Here is a 17,575-nt window from a genome sequence, read left to right as displayed (position 1 = left end):
TAAATAATTCACCTGGAGCATGGTCTGAGGAGCTCACCTTCAACAAACAGCCTGGCTCTGGACCTCTTCTCATCCACACCACAGGCGTACTCACACTCATCATCAGGTCTACACTCCTTGATACGTAAAGTGCAAATCTTTCCGTCTTTCTCAAAAGTGTACCTGTGAAAATAAATAGTAAACTACTCAGTCAAAATGTTGCACGTTTGAACAGAGGTTATAAATGAGGGTTTGACTATTATGTGATGACATACCTGGGTCCTTCTCTGATCTCACGTCCATTCCTGTACCACTTGACTTCTGCTTTCTCTTTGGTCAGCTTGCATGAGAATTCTGCGTCTTCAAACTCTGTGATGGTCTGGTCCTTCAGGTGCATGCTGAAGTCTGTCGGCGCCTCACTGATGATCAGCTCAGCGGTGGACTTGCTGTCTCCGGCCACAGCGGTGTACTCACCCTCGTCGGCCATCGTGCAGTCTTTGATTGTCAGCGTGTGCTTGTCTTTGTCCACTCTGTAGACAATGCGTTTGCTGAAGGTGATCTCCTCACCACCTTTCATCCACTTCAGAGTGGCGTTGGGCCTGTTGACCTTGCAGGTGAAGCTGACAGTCTTCTTCTCCTGAGTGTCGATGTCCTCCAGAGGGACCACGATCCTCAGACTCTCCTCTGGTAAACACAAAAGACACATCAGGAAAAAGACATTAATGGAAGTTTTGATTCACTGACCTTGCAGGACTTTTTAATTTTTTGTATTTCATTAATTTACTGAGTTTATGTTCATAAATCAAAATTTACAAATGTCTGTCAAACCATGAAATTTTTTAAATTGCTATTCAATGTTTCAATTAAACCAAACAATTACCGTTACTGTGGAGCACTGACCTTTGACGGTGAGGTTGCAGGCGCTCTTGGCCTGCTCTCCTCTGTGATTGGTCAGGTTGATGCTGTAGTTGGCTTCATCTCCCTTCTGGGTGTCTCTGATCCTCAGGGAGAAGACGTTGTCTCTCTGGACCATCACAAACTTGCTGCTCTCGAACACCGTCTCCTCGTTCTTCAGCCACTTGGCCTTTGCTCCTTCAGTGTTGACCTCACAGTTCAGGACGACCTCCTGACCTTCTTTGCCTTCTGTGTCCTTCAGCGGTGTGATGATCTTCAGTTTCTCTGCAGGAAAAAATCATAAAACACTGATGAGACTCTTCACACCAGAGTTGCTACTGAATCAAACTCAAACAGTAAAATTATAAATTAAAAACATTAGAACACAGAGCGAAAACTGAATTGTCTGTTAGAATGTGAACTAATCAACTAAAGCAAGGTTATGGAAAATTTCATAATTAAACTGAATTTGAATTAATAAATGAAGTCCAAAAGAAATCAATAAATTTAAAGCCAAAGATAACGTAAAACATAATTTAAAACAAAGTTATAGAGAGTTAATTATTTTTATGTTTATGGTTAAGTTTTTGTTAATGGTTAAAAATGAATAAAATAATCATTAAGAAAATAACAAATCAAAAACTAAAGTTGAATGGAAACTACCTTAATAAAACAACACAAAACTGTGGATAAAATTTATTTTCTTTTTTGTCGAAATGCCCACAAAGTAGAGACATTATTTTAAGGTGAAACACTATCTAATTAAACTCGAACTGAAATATACATTAAAATATACATATACAAAGACAATAACAAAAAATGGTGAAAATAATAATAGTTACAAATAAAATATATAATAAAAAAATGAATTAGCAAGAAAGCAAAAAATAAACTTAAACATAAACTTAAGCTCAGGCTTAATAAACTTGATAAACTGATAAAATAACCAAAAATAAATTGTTCTGTGGACAAACAGAGTTTGTTGAAAGTTGAAAACTATCAAAAATGAAATATAAGAGTCAACAAAGAGAAAGAAAATAAATATGTAATGTCACACCTCACAAATCTCAAATGTATGAAAGCCCCTCACTGCCACGACAACAAAATTATGACTTTCTAATTTCAATTAGGAAATCATAATTTTGAGTTAAGCCTGGGATATACTTGCTTTCAACTACTCATTAGCGTACACATTGTGGCTGCCACGTGTATCCTGCATTTGTTTGGTGCGTTGGTTGTGCAAGTCGCCAAAAATTACGTGACACAAACACAAGATGCAATACTGACATAAACACCAGGGGCGGTTGTGTAGACTACAGTGACCGAGAGGTCAGAGGGTCAGATAAGGTTTTTGTTCACAACGCAGCCGTGAAACAGCACAGCAAATAGTCTTAAAAGTCAAGATTTGGCTTATTTTACTTTTTACTTTTTTTATTCCTAACATTACATCTTCATCTTCTACATTTTCTTTCGATTACTGGCATTAAAATGCTTCTATATAATTGATTGATAATCATTCATTTGTGGTCAAGGAAGACATCTGAAGATTCCTGCATCTTTTTTTGATTGTTGTTGTTTTGATTTTTTTTTTCAGTCTAAGGGTTTAAATTTGGGTTTCACTTCTTTTTTGTACATACACTGATAAAACCTTCTCAGCGACTTTGCTTTCATCTTACCGAGCACAGTGAGGTCGGCGCCAGCTCTGGTTGCTCCGATCACCACTGTGTACCTGCCCTCGTCTTTGAGCTCGCAGTCCTTGATAACCAGAGTCCGTTTCTTGCCGTCACTGACCATCTGGTATTTGTCTCCCGCCTCCAGCTCCTGGTCGCCTTTCAGCCATTTGACCTCATAGGTGTCCTTGGAGACGGAGCAGGTGAACTCCGCCTTCTGGCCTTCAACCACCTCCTGGCTGCTTGGCCTGGAGATGAACTCGGCAGCAAGTTCTGCAACACAGAGAACCATGAGAGGTCAGAGGTTGATATACTCTGAACTGACAGAGTGATTATATATGATCAGTTGATTCAGATAATTAACATGTTAACACAATACAAGTGGATCCACTTTGTTTTATAATTATGTCAATTAAAAATTGGCCTATAAATGACTTACTCTGATGAACAAAAAAATAAGGATACCAATATTTAATAAATGGTTTATAACACATTATATTATAGCTGTGAGCAGATATCAGGATATTTTAAAGTGCTTATTAATGTGCAGTTGTTTGAGAGCAGTGACTGCTTTGTTGTGTTCCAGAAGTCCAGAAGTCCTGACGGCTGGTTTTAAGGCTCAGTTTCTGAATACAGGCTGTGTGCATTTCTCTGTGGACTGAGGCTTTGATACTTTCACAGTATTAATGTAGAACCTAGACCTGCTTTATAATCACAAACACATGGACATCTACCTTTAGACTATATGGCCTTTGAATGTTTCCAAATGCTAAAAAGGACAACTAAAAAGTGTTGCCAAATAAATAAATAGAAAAATCTGGATTGTGCTAACCTACTGTAATAAATAAATAAATGAGTATTTTAACACTACACTCTCTCCTGAACAAACTATTTACTGTTTACTTTGGATTCATGTTTTTATTGTATTTACTGTGTTTTCTAAAGCCCTTTGGAGTTATCATCAGAAGCCTCTGATCAAATACATTTTTTTCTTTCCGTACCATTAATCTTGAGGTTTGCAGACGTTTTGACGCTGGGACTCAGCCTGCAGTTGTACTCTCCAGCATCAGCCATCTTCAAGTCCTGGATGAGGAGGATCCTCCTCTTCCCATCCACGATGTGGTCATAGCGGCCGCCCTCTGGCAGCTCCTCGTCTCCTTTGTACCATCTGACATCAGCACTGGGTTTGGAGACCTCACAGATCAGTTTCACGCTGTCCGTCTCTGTTCCCTCCACATTGGAGAGGTTCTTGATGAACCTCGCCTCCTCCTCTGCAGCGAGAGACACAGATGCAGCAGTGGAACAAAGGTCACAACTACGACAACTAAGACTCAGGAGTCTGCTGTGTTGACTGGAGCACAGAATTACTGCCTTTACAGCAGTTTCTCTGAAAATTGCAGTTATTTTATTAACTAACCTAAATCTGCAGTGAATCTTTTAAAGGCATTTAAATTTTTTCAGATCAAATCTTGACAATAACATCAACAGATTGTGACTGTTTCTCAACAATGCATGTGTTCTGATCTAAAATAATAATTACATCAACATTTACGATCACACCCCCTGGAAAAGGAGTCGTATGTATCTGAAAATGAGTTTTTATACAGTCCTGGTCTTGATCCAGATAAATAACAACTACCTGAAGTTCTGCAGCTTTGGGGTTCAGAAACTGTTGCTCTGACAAAAGCTCCAGATATAAATCTGAAAAATGGGGATCTGCTTTTGATTCATTCATGTGAAGAAGATGTTTCATTCTTACCGACAACAGTGAGCATGCCGGAGGACTTGGAGGTCTTTGCGTCACATTCGTATTCAGCCTCATCGTCAAACACAGATTTGTGGATAATGAGGATGTGTTGGCGACCTTGAGCGATAATTTCATACTTCTTCCCCTTCCTGATTTCACTTCCATCCTTAAACCAGCGGACCTGTGAGACAGCGTGGAAGAGAAGATCTCAGAGACAGAGAGATAATCTGAAACTTTCCTTTATACATCATTTGAGTCTGGACAAACAGACAAAGCAGGGGTTCTCACTTTGACGTTCTCTCTGGAGACTTCACATTCAAACCTGGCAGATTCCTTCTCCCTGACCTCAACGTCGTGCAGTGGCTTTGAGAACTCGATGTGTGGAGCTGTTGACACAAACACAGAGACATCAACAGAATGATTCGCGTCAAGTCTTTATCAGGTCCACTGAGACATCCCCTCACTTGTCTTTACAGAGGGTATCTTAGCTCACATAGTGGGTATGTTAGTTTTATAAAGGTTTCTCATAAGGGACCTTAAACTTTAATGAAGTGTCCCTTAACTGCCACACAGGGTTCCTTAACTGAAACAACTCATTTGATTAACTAAAGAGGTTGTTTCCCAGCTTAACATCTTTAAGAGGTCTGTCTTACATAATAAAGGGTTACTTATTCCCTAAGTCTAATGTAGGGTCCTTTAACGCCTGATGAATTTTTATATATTTTCATCTCACAGCTGTACTCACGTTCAACATTGAGGAAGCAGGAGGTCTTGAAGTCTTTAGCGTCACAGGTGTACGTCCTTGAGTCATCCAAAGTGCAGTCATGGATGACCAGCGCCCTCTTGCAGCCATCGACAATCATCTCGTACTTCTTGGTCTTCCGGATCTCCTGTCCATCCCTGAACCATTGTACCTCTGCGTTTTCTCTGGAAACTTCACACTCGAGTGTGGCAGTGGCTTCCTCCTCTACCGTCTGGTCCTCCAGAGGCTTTGTGAATTCTACTGGTGGCTCTGAACAACACACAAAAACCACACAGAATAGATGTTTAGTTTCTATTCTGCTAAATGGGAGCAGGAACTCTCAACGTCATAATTTCCTTTCACCTGATTCTTCCTCATCTCTGTGAATAAAATACCTGCAAACATGTTGTATTACAGAGTAAAACTAAAGTTTGAAATAGAGAATATTGGGGATTTTTCTTTAAACTTTAATTGAAATGAAGAAGAGAGTTTGAATGAGGTTGAGTTTAAAAACCATCAAAACTGATGTAGAGAAAATAATCTGTGTTTTACAGATACCCCGAGAGGCAAGTGAATTTATTTTGTGGAAAAAAACCAAAAAAACCAACACCGTGAGTCAAGTTTTTTTTCTTTCTTCCCAGAAAAAAAATTAAAAATTCACTTGCCTTTCAGCGCATCCCTACAATTTCACATGAACCTAAAAATAATTAAAATGTCTGAAATAAATCACCCTTTTTATATCTATTCTAAACTATACAACAGCTTTTTATTTACACTGAGTCTAATGTAATATAAAGTTTTATTATTAACTTACTTTTTTTTTTTTTAAAGAACTCCTATTGGAAATCTGCAGTTTTAAGAGAAACTGATGTATTGTTGATGTTGTTGTTAATCTGTTGTACTGATGTGCTTCGTTTTTAATAAATTTAAATGTACGTTTTCATGGTCGTGTCAATAAAGCTTCTTTGAATTTAAAAAATTTAACACCAGAATGAAGGGCAGTGTTTGGCTGAAAGCCCCAGGTGTGTTTCACCCCTGGTTGGTCGGAGTGATGTCACAGGGAACTGACACACCCTTGGAGACGCTGAACTGCTGGGGGTCAACAAACCCAAGATTTTCAGAGGGTAATAAGTTAGTGTTTAAACTGGACTACAAACAGATGTCTCCAGTAGAGTCGAGTAGAATAAACATGTCGTTGTCTCACCTTTGACGATGAGGTTGGCCTCGGTCTGGAAGTCTTTGGCAGTGAGTTTGATCTGTCCGGCTTCATTCAGCTGCACGTCTCTCAGAGTCAGGCTGTGGACTTTACCATCTGCCTTCAGCACCACCTGCCAGGTTCAACACAGTGAGTCAAAAAAGGGTTTAGCCTGCCCTGCACACTGCCTCTCTGGCTCAACAGTGTCGGCATCTACTCCATCTGTTGGCTCCTTTTTACACAGACATTGATCCTGCTCTGTGACTACCTTTTTTTATTATCCCTCAATTCTGTCTGTGAGGTTCAGAGGACACAGAGTTGAACAGAGCGTGAAGTTTTCAGTCAGCTGAGCCCTGACTGCTAAAACGAACCCAGACAGCTGCTTTCCTTCCCCCGATTTAAACTACTCAACCTCTGACACCTGAGGGCTGATTTTACCACACATCCACCCACAGTATATCACACTGAGCTGTCTGAGCCATGGCCACATAACTCACTGAGGAGGAATCAAACATGTGGTCTATCTGATAGTAAAGCTCCATTCCTCGTTTCTTATTAGAATAACAAGAAAATTACTAACACTCTTTGGTGGCATTATGAGATTAAACAACATTTCTGCTATACACATTAGTCATCATATGTGCTTTTTCGTATAATATTATTTTTGTCTTTATTAAATAAAACATAATTTTCAATGCTGATGAGGTCAAAGTCTGTTTAAACAGACACACCAGCTGCTTGCTGGTGGTATAAAGGTAATCCTGTTTGGTTTCTGATCTACAGTCTGATGGTTGAGAACAGACCTTTGGTACATTATAGGTGATCAATAAAGGTAAAATATGTCTTGTTTTGTGAAGAGAGGTCTACACTCACACAACTGAGTAGCAGGTTTATTAGTTTAAATTTAAATCAGATTTGCTCCAATGTTCTCATCTTAAAGCTTAAACTGGAATTTGTCCCAGTCAGTTGTCTCTTATCAGTTGAGGAGGAGTTTATTTGTTTGTGTGTGTTGGGGGAGGGAGCTGGTTTGTACTGGTCTTTTTGGTCATTTAATATTACAACATCTCATTAATCTGAAGTTCAAACCTAGTCTTGTAGTACATAAGATTCATTTTCCAGCTTCAACTTTGACCTGATGTTTTTAATTTCTGTTGTTTCAAATTTTTAAACTTAGTCACTGTCCTGACAATGTGATTAGAAAATAATATTTTTTTTGTTTTGCTTTTTTGCTTTAGTTTTTTTTTTACACTTGTTTTATTAGGAGTAAACATTTATTTACTTTATCTTAATCTTTTCTTTAAAACAAACAGAAGTTAGACTCAGACAACAACAGTTGAAACAGTTGATGTAGCTTGTGAACGCTGACCATGTAACATGCAGTGAATCACACTTGCACAACCAAGAGAGAGATCATGTGTCTCCGGAAACCTCAGAGTTCTCAGGTTACATCTGCTAATCAAACTAATGCTCCATTATGACTGGCTATCACATCAGGGCCGGACTCACGCCAAGCTCTACCTGAATCTTATTTCTGCAGGAAAACATCAAAGATCTTGACACAAGCAACAAAATTTACAGGACGTTGTGTGATTTTAAACCTGAAGCTGACAAATAGCTCCTGTTGCCACCTGCCCTGCGCCTCAGCCTCTTGGAGCTGTTAAAAATAACCTCCAGAAACGCTTGCGGGGCAGAAAAGCCTCCCTGCCTGCGTTATCTCAAAACCAGGATCGAATGCTCAGCTGGAATCCTGAACCTCCACCAGCAGGCCCTTATATGAAGACTGGCTGAGGCTAGAGCAGCCTGGTGCAAGGAAAACTGAACATTGTGTACAAATGGAGAAGAAAACATGGGCCCTTGCTCTGGACCAGAACCACCACAAGGCCTGGACTCATCAAGCATCTGTAGTGACTTTGTAGCAGAATGTCAATAGGTCTTGTGTTTCAGGAAGTGAAAACATTGTGAGGACTCAGTTGAGTGTTTCAGGACTTACTCTGTCGCTTGGTTCCAGCTTTGTACCCCCCAGGAACCACTCGACAGCAATGCCTTCATATGACAGCTCGCACTCGAAGGTGGCGGTCTCCCCAGCGGTCACGGTGGCATCCTTCAGAGGCCTCATCAGGCCAATCACTCGGGCTTTGGATTGGGGAGAAGACATTGTTAGCCCCCCCCCAAAACCGGATCAATAGAGCCAAAAAATCCCCAGAGAGAAGCAGGTAATCCTCAATGGCTAATCCTCATGGTGTGGTTGAGCTGAAGGCAGGCCGCTAAAGCCCTCAGGACAACTGAAGCCGGCCACCCGGGGACTTGGCACTGGGGGCCAAGCTCATTAGCATATGACCTGCCGTCAGATGAATAAGGCTGACAGAAACCAGTGAGAGACGGGGTCACGGCCCAGCCACTGCCAATCACTGCAAGCCCACTCTAGATAAGGAATGTGGCTTCTAAAATAACCAAGGGGCCTGATTGGCTGAGAGCCCACCTCTGACAAACCCATCAGGGGAGGCCAATCTGCTCCTGTCAATCACCAGCCTGCAATTTTCCTGGAAAAGGAGAATGCGGAGCTCCTCGCAGGAGTTACCCAACATCACGCAGCAGAAAATGTCGACATCATGGTTCACACGCTGCCTGTGTCATAACGCTGACATGTAACTGCTGTTGTAGGACTTTGGTAACACAGCTGGAGTCAAATCCAGAACGTCAAGTTAGGATTAACAAACCACACCAGCTATTTACAACAGGCTGCTTCACATGCCTGAATTAAAGCTCTTAATGACCAGTTAAAGGCCGTCTGGCAGCACCGCTGACAGCGCGCTGAGACTCTTCATTTATTCAATGAGCTGTCAGTCTGAAGAGTTTACTGTCAGTGTCATGATCACCTCTGCAGACTGACGGGGAGCGAACCCATCTCTGCCAATCTGACAGGAAAATTGTAAACACACTGCAATAAAACCCTCTGAACAAGTGATTCGCGCTCTGAAAGTTCAGTTTTTAACACCCTGGAGATGCATTTTCTTCTTCTTCATGCAGAAAATAAACTAAAATCTGTTGTGAGGCCTAAACCACAGCTCAAACTCTGAAATTTAAAAAAACTGAAATAACTGTGAAAGGTTGGTTGAGTTGGTTTTCTGCTGAACAAACATGTAAATTTACATCACTGTTTTACTACATCATCTGCTTCAAGTAGAATTATCTCACAACATTAGCTGAATTATTTTATGAATGACTTCTCAAGGTGGAGGTTTTGTTGCAGTGTAGAACATTTATAATTACTGAAGTCGGCAGAGATTTTATCAAACACAACTCTGACAGGCTCAAACGCAGAAGTAATGATTTTACCACGACTGACATTCTCCAGGTGACGGTGGGTAACAGTTAACTGAATTCTTTTTCCAAATCAGGTTTTTGGTGTGTGTGCATTGGCTGACTGACAAAAATTTCTTGTTGTAAGAGATGACTCAGATTTGCTGCGAGCTTCTCAACAAACTCACTTAGTCTTTGTTTGATAACAAAAGACTAAGGCTCTACTTTATTTCAGCTCGATAACTCTGTTTCTCCTTATGTCCACCTGAAGTGTGAGTGTCTCACCTACTGCTCTCTTCAAACTCTCATCTCTGAAGAGTGACACTAACTCATGGACATGTATTAATTCTTTATACAAACAGCACAATTGCTTTTTCTGTTTTGTTGTGTGAAGCAGCACAGACAAAGCTGCAGTTTCCCTCTGCTGAACTTCACTATTCAGGAAATGAAGACACACTGAAGGTTGGTCATCTGTGTACAACCATTAAAACCAGTGAAAATCAGTCTCTGTTACCAGACTGATTTATAAAGCTGATTTTGGGGCAGAACAGTTTGAAGATGCTTCTGAAACACCTCCAGAGGACACAAGGAGTTTGTGAGTTTACATTAACCAAATCTGTTCCATGAGATGGCAGAGAGCAGTGAGGATCACTGGGATCCAAACAAAAACTGTCAAGAGGGGGAGTTTGAGGGATTTTTAGCCAATTACCAACACATGTTTTCACAAGCTGTCTGTGATTCATGTCAGTGTCATTTATGTCACCTTTGACCCTGAGCTGAGCTGATGACTTGGCATTCGCTGCCGAGAAGTCAACACTTCCAGCCATGTCCATTTTGCAGTTGAAGATGATCAACACATGTCGGGTTCCCTCCTCCTTGATCTCCACTTCCTGAGAACAAACATTCACAGTTCAAAGCCAGAAGACAAATAAGACTTTAAGTCCTAAACAGTTAAACTGGTCATTAATGACGCAAAACCAGCAAGTGGGATTATTTTCCCCTCACTGGCTTGTTTCTGGTTTAAATAAAGTTTCAGTTTTACAAATGTTTGATCTTACTGCAGATGGGTGGAGTGTCTCTCCCTTCAATTTCCAGGTAGCATGGAGGTCCTCCTCAGAGATCTCCGTCTCGAATGTGGCTGTCTCTGTCTCTGTTACCTCCACGCTGTACAGCGGGCGAACAACCTTGATGTCGCGCTCTGCAGGGGTTCAACAAGAAGTTAGGGGAAACCCAGCAGGTGAAGCTGACAAATCTTTGAGGACCCACAGAACATCAGGTGAAAACAGCTTCACGTTGTCATGTAAAATCAAACAGACAGTCGGTGGAGGATGAGCAGACATGAAGACGTGACAGTTTGGGCGAGAAGCTGACGCTCTCATTCAGAGCGACTTACAGTTTGTGCAGAAGCAGAACACTTATAATTAACTCTTGACAATAACCCAGCCCTGAAACATCTGTACACTCAAAACAGATGATCTATGACTGTCTTTAGAATTTAATTATTCAAGTTCATGAGGACATTTATGAACTGTTTAACCAAACTGATGTTCAGGGGAAAGAACTTTTTTTTCTTATGCAAATCTTGAATATACATCAGAATTTTATTATTATAAATAATATTATATTATTATTTCTATTATTATTGTTGAAAGTAACAGTTGTAACATTTATAAACTAACAACAAATAACAGTTCAAATGTTTTATATATTGTTATGATTAGATTACAATCACAAATTAATAGTTACTGACATAAAAATGTTAAACAGCAAACAAAAATAATAAAGGTGAGATTATAAACATTATTATTGATTATTGATAATCTGTTTGTGTACATTTGACTGAGAGCTTGTTTGGTTTTTTTTGTTTGTTTTTTTATTTTGTTTTGTGAGTCAGAAATTTTCTGAAAATGTGTTACAGACACATTTACATATGATCTAAGCTTAGAGTTAGAATGGAGAGTTAAAGTTTACATAACTAAACTTTATAATGTGTTATTTTAACACATCACACCTGTCCTTACATCACTGTTCTGGCTTCCTGTGTGTCAAAGGATAAACTTTAAAATCTTACTACTGGTCTAGAAAGTAAACACATCTATGATCTACTTGTATGATAAGAAGCATCCTCTCGGGTCATCTGGGAAAGGTTCACTCAGTTTTCCCAGAATCAGAACAAAACAACTTGAAGCAGCTTTTAGTTTCTGTGCTCCTCACCTGTGGAGAAAGCTTCGTGAACACCTGTGATATGCGCATTTACATCAGAGCTTAAAATATCACTGTTTGCTGCAGCTCACCAATAAATCACATACGTAACATCTTTTTAATCTTGTGCATTTGTTTGTTTTAAATGTCATCACTTTTTTCACTGCAGCACTTCTTTTCAAATGGTGTCTTAAGTTTGTGACCTGATGTTATGCAATCTAGAATCTTGATTTGACTTATTCAAATATTTTCACTTATTCAATTTTGTTGTTATTGTTTTTAAATGCAATTTTAATGTCATCTTAATGTTCTATTTCTGATGTAATTCCATGCCTCTGTAAAGCACTTGGAATTGTGTCTGAATGGTGCTGTATAATTTAACTTGCCCTGCCTCATTATTATTAACACATGTATTAGACACATTTTTAGACTTTAACTGATAAAAAATGTAATTGTTTTGTAAAAAAGTTAAAACTAAAATGAACTATTCTAAAATGAACTCTTCAATCTGGTGTTTGCTTTTGTCTGTTTTGTGAGATTGGTTTTGCTTCAGTTTTAATAGTTTTGTTTTTTGTTTTTTTTGCAGGAAATTATCTAGCCCTGGAAAAATGGTTGAAAATCCCTCTGTAATGTGCATCATCTCTTATATAAACATTTATGATAAATAAAATACAAAAAAATAAAAGTAATCATCTGAACATTATAACATGTATATGAAAACTTGTATGGACAACTGAGCAAGGAGACATTAACATGAGAATTATATGTCTCCATTGATTCTTCAAACGTCACAACAGTGTTTCCACAGACAGTTATAATGGTCACATTCAGATGTGCAGGGGTGGATTATTCTCAGGTGTTACAATACACAACCAACATTACATTTACAATGAGAGTACAGGACACAATAATGAGGGATGGAGGGGAGATGAACAACGCCCAGACATAGGTGGGGTTTTGGTGACTGGCAGTGGGCGGGGCCTGGTTCTGCAGTCCTGACCAAGGTCTGGGGAGGGGTTGGTTCGCCGCAGGTATTACCTTCGATGTTCAGCTCGGCTGTGGTCTTGTCGGTGCCACAGTCACAGGTGTATGTGCCCATGTTGCTCTTCGCTGCTTTCTTGATGACCAATGTGCGCTTCTTGCCGTCTGACTGGAGGAGAACGTTCTTGGAGGGAAAGATTTCATTACCATCTTTGAACCATCGGACCTCGCCGGCTGCTTTGCTTAGCTCGCAGGACAAAATCACTTCGTCCTTCTCGACAGCAGTGTAGTTCTGGAGCTTTGCTGTGAAGTACAGGTCGCCCTCTGCAGGAGGACACCAGTAATAACCAGTTGAAAGCAAAAAGTAAAAAAAAACAAAAACAAAAAACAGTTTAAACCACAAAGAAGCAGGTAAGCAATTGACCTTCTTGATATGGTACAAACTTTCTCACAGCACAGAAGGAGTTTCATAAAGAAATCACCAGTGTATTACTGTTGTATCTCCATTTACATTAGTAAATACCAGCATATGGAGTTATTTATCCGAAACCACTGAACTAGTTTAAATTAGAGGGCAGACTTCTCCTTGGACGCAATAAATCACTAGTTAAAAAAAAAAAAAGGCAAATGAGGCAAAAAAAAAAAAAAAATACTCTGAGGTTATGTCTTCAATATGGTTCTGGGAACATTGTCCATGACCTGATCATTTCTACAATCCTGCCTCTGACACTTTCTACGTCCTTCTAGAGAACGATACTAACCGAGCACTGTGAGCATGGCCTCTGACGTCTTGCCCATGGCCTCCACTTTGATCATGGAGGTGTCATCGACAGTTACCTCCTTGAAGGCAAGCATGTGGACTTTCCTGTCCTCCAACATGTGCACCACCTTGCTGGGGTGCAGACGTACATCATTTTTGTACCAGACCACGGGGATTTTTTCATGAGAGAGTTCAACACTGAACTCTGCAGTTTCTCGTTCCTTCACAGTCACATCCTTAATTGGCTTGATAAATTCGAGGCGAATACCTGACAAACAGAAATTATACATATATATATGTATACGTAATTAAACATAAAGTTGTAACACTGTTAGGACAACACCTAAAGATTAAGACTACAATGGTGGGCCACACCTAAACAGTGCTGTGTTTGACGGGTTACCAGTTCTGTGCTCAACTCATTCAAATGTATGGAATGAATATTGGCCAAATGCCTTTGACTTAGACACAAGTCACAAATAGCAGCCGGCATTAAGACCAGTCTAAAGTCTTGAGAGTGCCCCCTAGAGGCAGTGTTCATCATAGCACCACAACAAACAACGTGTTGATGATTTACTTTAACAAATGTAAACATAAAAAGGTTGTCCTGAGGATAGAGCTAGAGGAAAGGTCATGGGGTCAGGGCTCTGTGCAGATCTCTAAAGTTCTTCTACACTGAAGCAGAAAAGCCATTTCGTTGTGGAACTGGTTTAGACTGAGTCAGTCCAAACCAGGAAAAAAAAGCAAGACGAAATACAAAAAGTACAGAGGACTGAATACTTCTGGCCATTTAGTGTTGTTGAGAGATTTTGTCATTGACAAGCTTTTGGCAGACACTCACACAATTTACAGCCCAGACCAAAGGCAGGGTTTTGCCCTAATGTACACATCATACCATTCCGACCTACTGGGACTGAAATGGCCCAACTCTATTTACCTTTAATAATCAACTTTCCAGATGTCCTCTTATCTTCTGCCTCAAACATGTATTTGGCTTCGTCTTCATATTTGGCAGATTTTACAGTAAGTGTGTGCCTCTTTCCCTCCACCAGGAGTTCAAACTTTTCATCATTTGACAACTCCTGAGATCCCTTTAGCCAACGGAAGCTTTTGGGCTCTCTAGAAATTTCCAGTTCAAACTTTGCCTCATCCTTTTCATACACGTGCACATCAGCCAGTGGTGTAATGAATGACACTGGGAGTTCTGTTGATTCAGACAGATTGATTGATTGATTAGGAATATGTAAAGAAACAAGAACAACTTTCAGTAAAATGGAAGAAGAACAACATTTAACAATAAGAAGTTAAGCTGACAGAATTCCTGTGTGCTCGATCTTTTCATTGTCAAAGAAGAAAACAGTGAGCACTATTGAAAATATGTTAAGATTTTTCACAAAAAGGTAGTTTGTGGAAGTGAACGCTCACCCTTCACTTTCAGGTTAGCAGAACACTTGGCGTTGGCAGCGGTAAACACCACCTCGCCTGTCTGAGGCACTTTGCAGTTGTACAAGACCAGAGTATGTTTGGCACCGTCCTCCACAATCTCAATGTCCTGGAGATGGCCAACAAACTTCAGCATTTCAGCACAAACATAAAGACTCAAATAAAAGTGGTCAAAGCAGGGTGTGGTCAATTCACTGTCATTTGTTAGCTACTGAGAGCCTTCATGTCTAAATCCTGACAGATTAGATATAATCTAATCCTTTCAATACTTTCTTAAAAAAATCCACATCCAAATGAAAGTGAATGAAACCACAAGTGAGAGAATATCTATGGAGATGTATTTTAAAAAGACATACAGCGGACGGACTGAGGACGTCTCCATTCAGTTTCCACTGGCCGTGGACATCATCCTCACTGAGCTCAACCTCAAATCGAGCAGTCTCTCCATCAAACACTTCAACACCGTACAGAGGTCGAACCACCTTGATGTGGCGAGCTGACGTTCAAGAAAGGGAACAAAATTCTTACTAAAGACGTTCAGACATTTACATATTCAACAAGATTAACATAAAGACACATACACAGTATACACACACACACACTATCTACACACATTTACACATAGATAGACAGACAGACAGACAGACAGACAGAGACAGATAAAGCTGCCAATAATTGGCTCATAATTAAAGGTAGAGCCACTGCTTTGGCACTACACAGAAACCTTAGGTTAAGGTTCTATACAGAAACCTCCTTTATTGTGCTGTAGCAACTTTTCATAGGACCATTTCCAACCAAATGGCTTTCAGTGCTTAGCTCTAACAGTAAAAAACACTGTGATGATTCATTTTTTTCAAGGACTGTCTATGGGGCAGCAGAAAAGTTTTTATTGGTGTGAAGGTAAATTAAGAATCTCTTGAAAACTCATCTCTCCTGAGAGCATTTCCTCTCCTAAAACCTTTAACATCCTAGCATGCCTAACTAGCTCTTACTATGCACTTGTGTTGCACTTCTTTACTTGATCTCCTTCACTTATTAAACAGATATACCGCTTAGTACATTCGCTAAGGTCTCCTACTGAGCTGAAGCTTTAGTGATGTCCCTCAATTGTAAATCACTTTGGATAAAAGCGTCTGCCAAATGAGTACATGTAAAAGTAAATGTTAATAAGCTGGTCACATCATTGCAAAAAGGAACTTTTGATAAACCATTTGGATCTATATTGACAGGTTGGATGAGTGCAGTGCCAATAAAGGAGTTTACTTCAGTAAAGACAGATGGCTCTCTTAAGGGAAGAGACCTTCTGAAGAAGTGTCTTCAAGAACACACACAGTGACAAAGAGACAATAAAGCAGAACAATAAGAGACAGGTGCTCCAAGGGCATAAACAAAAACAAAAAAAACAACAAAAAAAAAAAACTGGGTGATTGGGCATAAGGTGCGGTTAGGAGGCAGTGCAGGTGAAGGGTAAGCTTAAGAGGTGGGTCAAGAAGGGAGAAGTTGCCTCAATAGAGGTGAGTACCAAAAATCTAAAGTAAACTCTCTCTTTACCTTCAATGTGCAGTGTTGCAGTCGTCTTGTCTGTTCCACAGTCACATACATACTGTCCTTTGTCTTTGTCCCCAACTCTCTTGATCACAAGGGTTCTGCGTTTGTCCTCAGCCTTAATGGTCACCATCTTGGAGGCCTTGATCTCCGCCTCATTGTGATACCACATGACCTTGACATCTTTGCTGAGCTCACAATCTAGAACCACCTCGTCTTTCTCCACTGCAGTATAGTCCTGCAGCTTAACCGTGAAGTACGCATCTCCCTCTGGAATGGGAACATTTTTGGGTGACTCTCCATTGCACATGTACAACACATAGTGTATGGTACAAGGCAAACACAGGACAACACAGTAAAAAAAACAAGGAACACAAATACATGACATAGAAGAACAGTTTCTTACAACAGAGAACACACAAACATTGACTCACAGATACACAATAAGGTAATTTTGTGCAAGCTGCACTGGTACAAACACAGACACACTGCACAAATAGCTGTGGGGAAGAAGAGACACAGGATGAGGAGAAATAAAAGAGGACAGATAGTTTACCTATGACTGTCAGGTTGGCCATGGAAGGAATTCCTTTGGCCTCAGCCTTAATCTGGCATGTATCATCTAGAGTCACCTCCCTTATTTCTAGAACATGTTTCTTTCCGTCCACTTGGGTGACCACTGTTCTGCTTGGATGAATTTTGACGTCGTTCCTGTACCAGGTGACGGGGATGTTCTCATGTGAGAGTTCCAGTTCAAAACGAGCAGTTTTGCCTTCTTTTACAGTTTGGTCCTTTATTGGTGAGATAAATTTGAGCCTGATACCTATAAGTGTATTAATAAAGCATGTTCATGAGTTAGCTTGCATGAGGAGGCAACCAACTCAATGAATAGTCATATAGGTTCTGCTAGTTATGCCCAGTATTGGTGGTCCAACACTTACCCTCCACTGTGAGTCTAGCTGTTGAAGTTTTGCCCAAAACCTCAATCGTATATTCGTCCTCATCATCAAACTCACAGCAGTTTATGATCAGCATATGCTTCTTTCCATCATCAATGATGTCATACTTTTGGTCAGGGGTGATGATGTCAGCCCCTCTATACCACATGACCTTAGAG

General features: G+C 40.1%; 2 protein-coding genes across 21 annotated transcripts in view; both read right to left on the bottom strand.

The window, feature by feature from the left end:
- ttn.2 (titin, tandem duplicate 2) overlaps positions 1-17,575 on the bottom strand; it is a 213,788-nt gene that overhangs the window by 93,726 nt on the left and 102,487 nt on the right. For all 20 annotated transcript variants that reach the window (XM_071472682.1, XM_071472683.1, XM_071472679.1 and 17 more), the window contains 12 exons: positions 10,586-10,725; positions 10,291-10,417; positions 8,218-8,360; positions 6,237-6,360; positions 5,036-5,302; positions 4,579-4,676; positions 4,303-4,471; positions 3,545-3,814; positions 2,550-2,816; positions 880-1,158; positions 255-663; positions 38-162 (listed from right to left, as the gene is read on the bottom strand). In XM_071472682.1, coding sequence (XP_071328783.1) covers positions 38-162; positions 255-663; positions 880-1,158; positions 2,550-2,816; positions 3,545-3,814; positions 4,303-4,471; positions 4,579-4,676; positions 5,036-5,302; positions 6,237-6,360; positions 8,218-8,360; positions 10,291-10,417; positions 10,586-10,725 — 2,418 coding nt within the window. The remainder of the gene's footprint in view (positions 1-37; positions 163-254; positions 664-879; positions 1,159-2,549; positions 2,817-3,544; positions 3,815-4,302; positions 4,472-4,578; positions 4,677-5,035; positions 5,303-6,236; positions 6,361-8,217; positions 8,361-10,290; positions 10,418-10,585; positions 10,726-17,575) is intronic.
- On the bottom strand, positions 11,286-16,768 carry LOC139615001 (obscurin-like protein 1). The gene is made up of 6 exons (XM_071472750.1): positions 16,465-16,768; positions 15,270-15,409; positions 14,896-15,022; positions 14,408-14,674; positions 13,472-13,738; positions 11,286-13,034 (listed from the first exon to the last, which is right to left on the bottom strand). Exons 1-6 carry the CDS (start codon positions 16,766-16,768, stop codon positions 12,589-12,591), a joined length of 1,551 nt encoding a protein of 516 aa, XP_071328851.1. The 3' UTR covers positions 11,286-12,588.

Source organism: Trachinotus anak, unplaced genomic scaffold (assembly GCF_046630095.1).
Source record: "Trachinotus anak isolate AG129_WGS33_773 ecotype Australia unplaced genomic scaffold, CSIRO_AGI_Tana_v1 ptg000039l, whole genome shotgun sequence".
In the NCBI taxonomy this organism is placed as follows: domain Eukaryota; kingdom Metazoa; phylum Chordata; class Actinopteri; order Carangiformes; family Carangidae; genus Trachinotus; species Trachinotus anak.
This window is presented reverse-complemented; position numbering and strand designations above follow the sequence as displayed.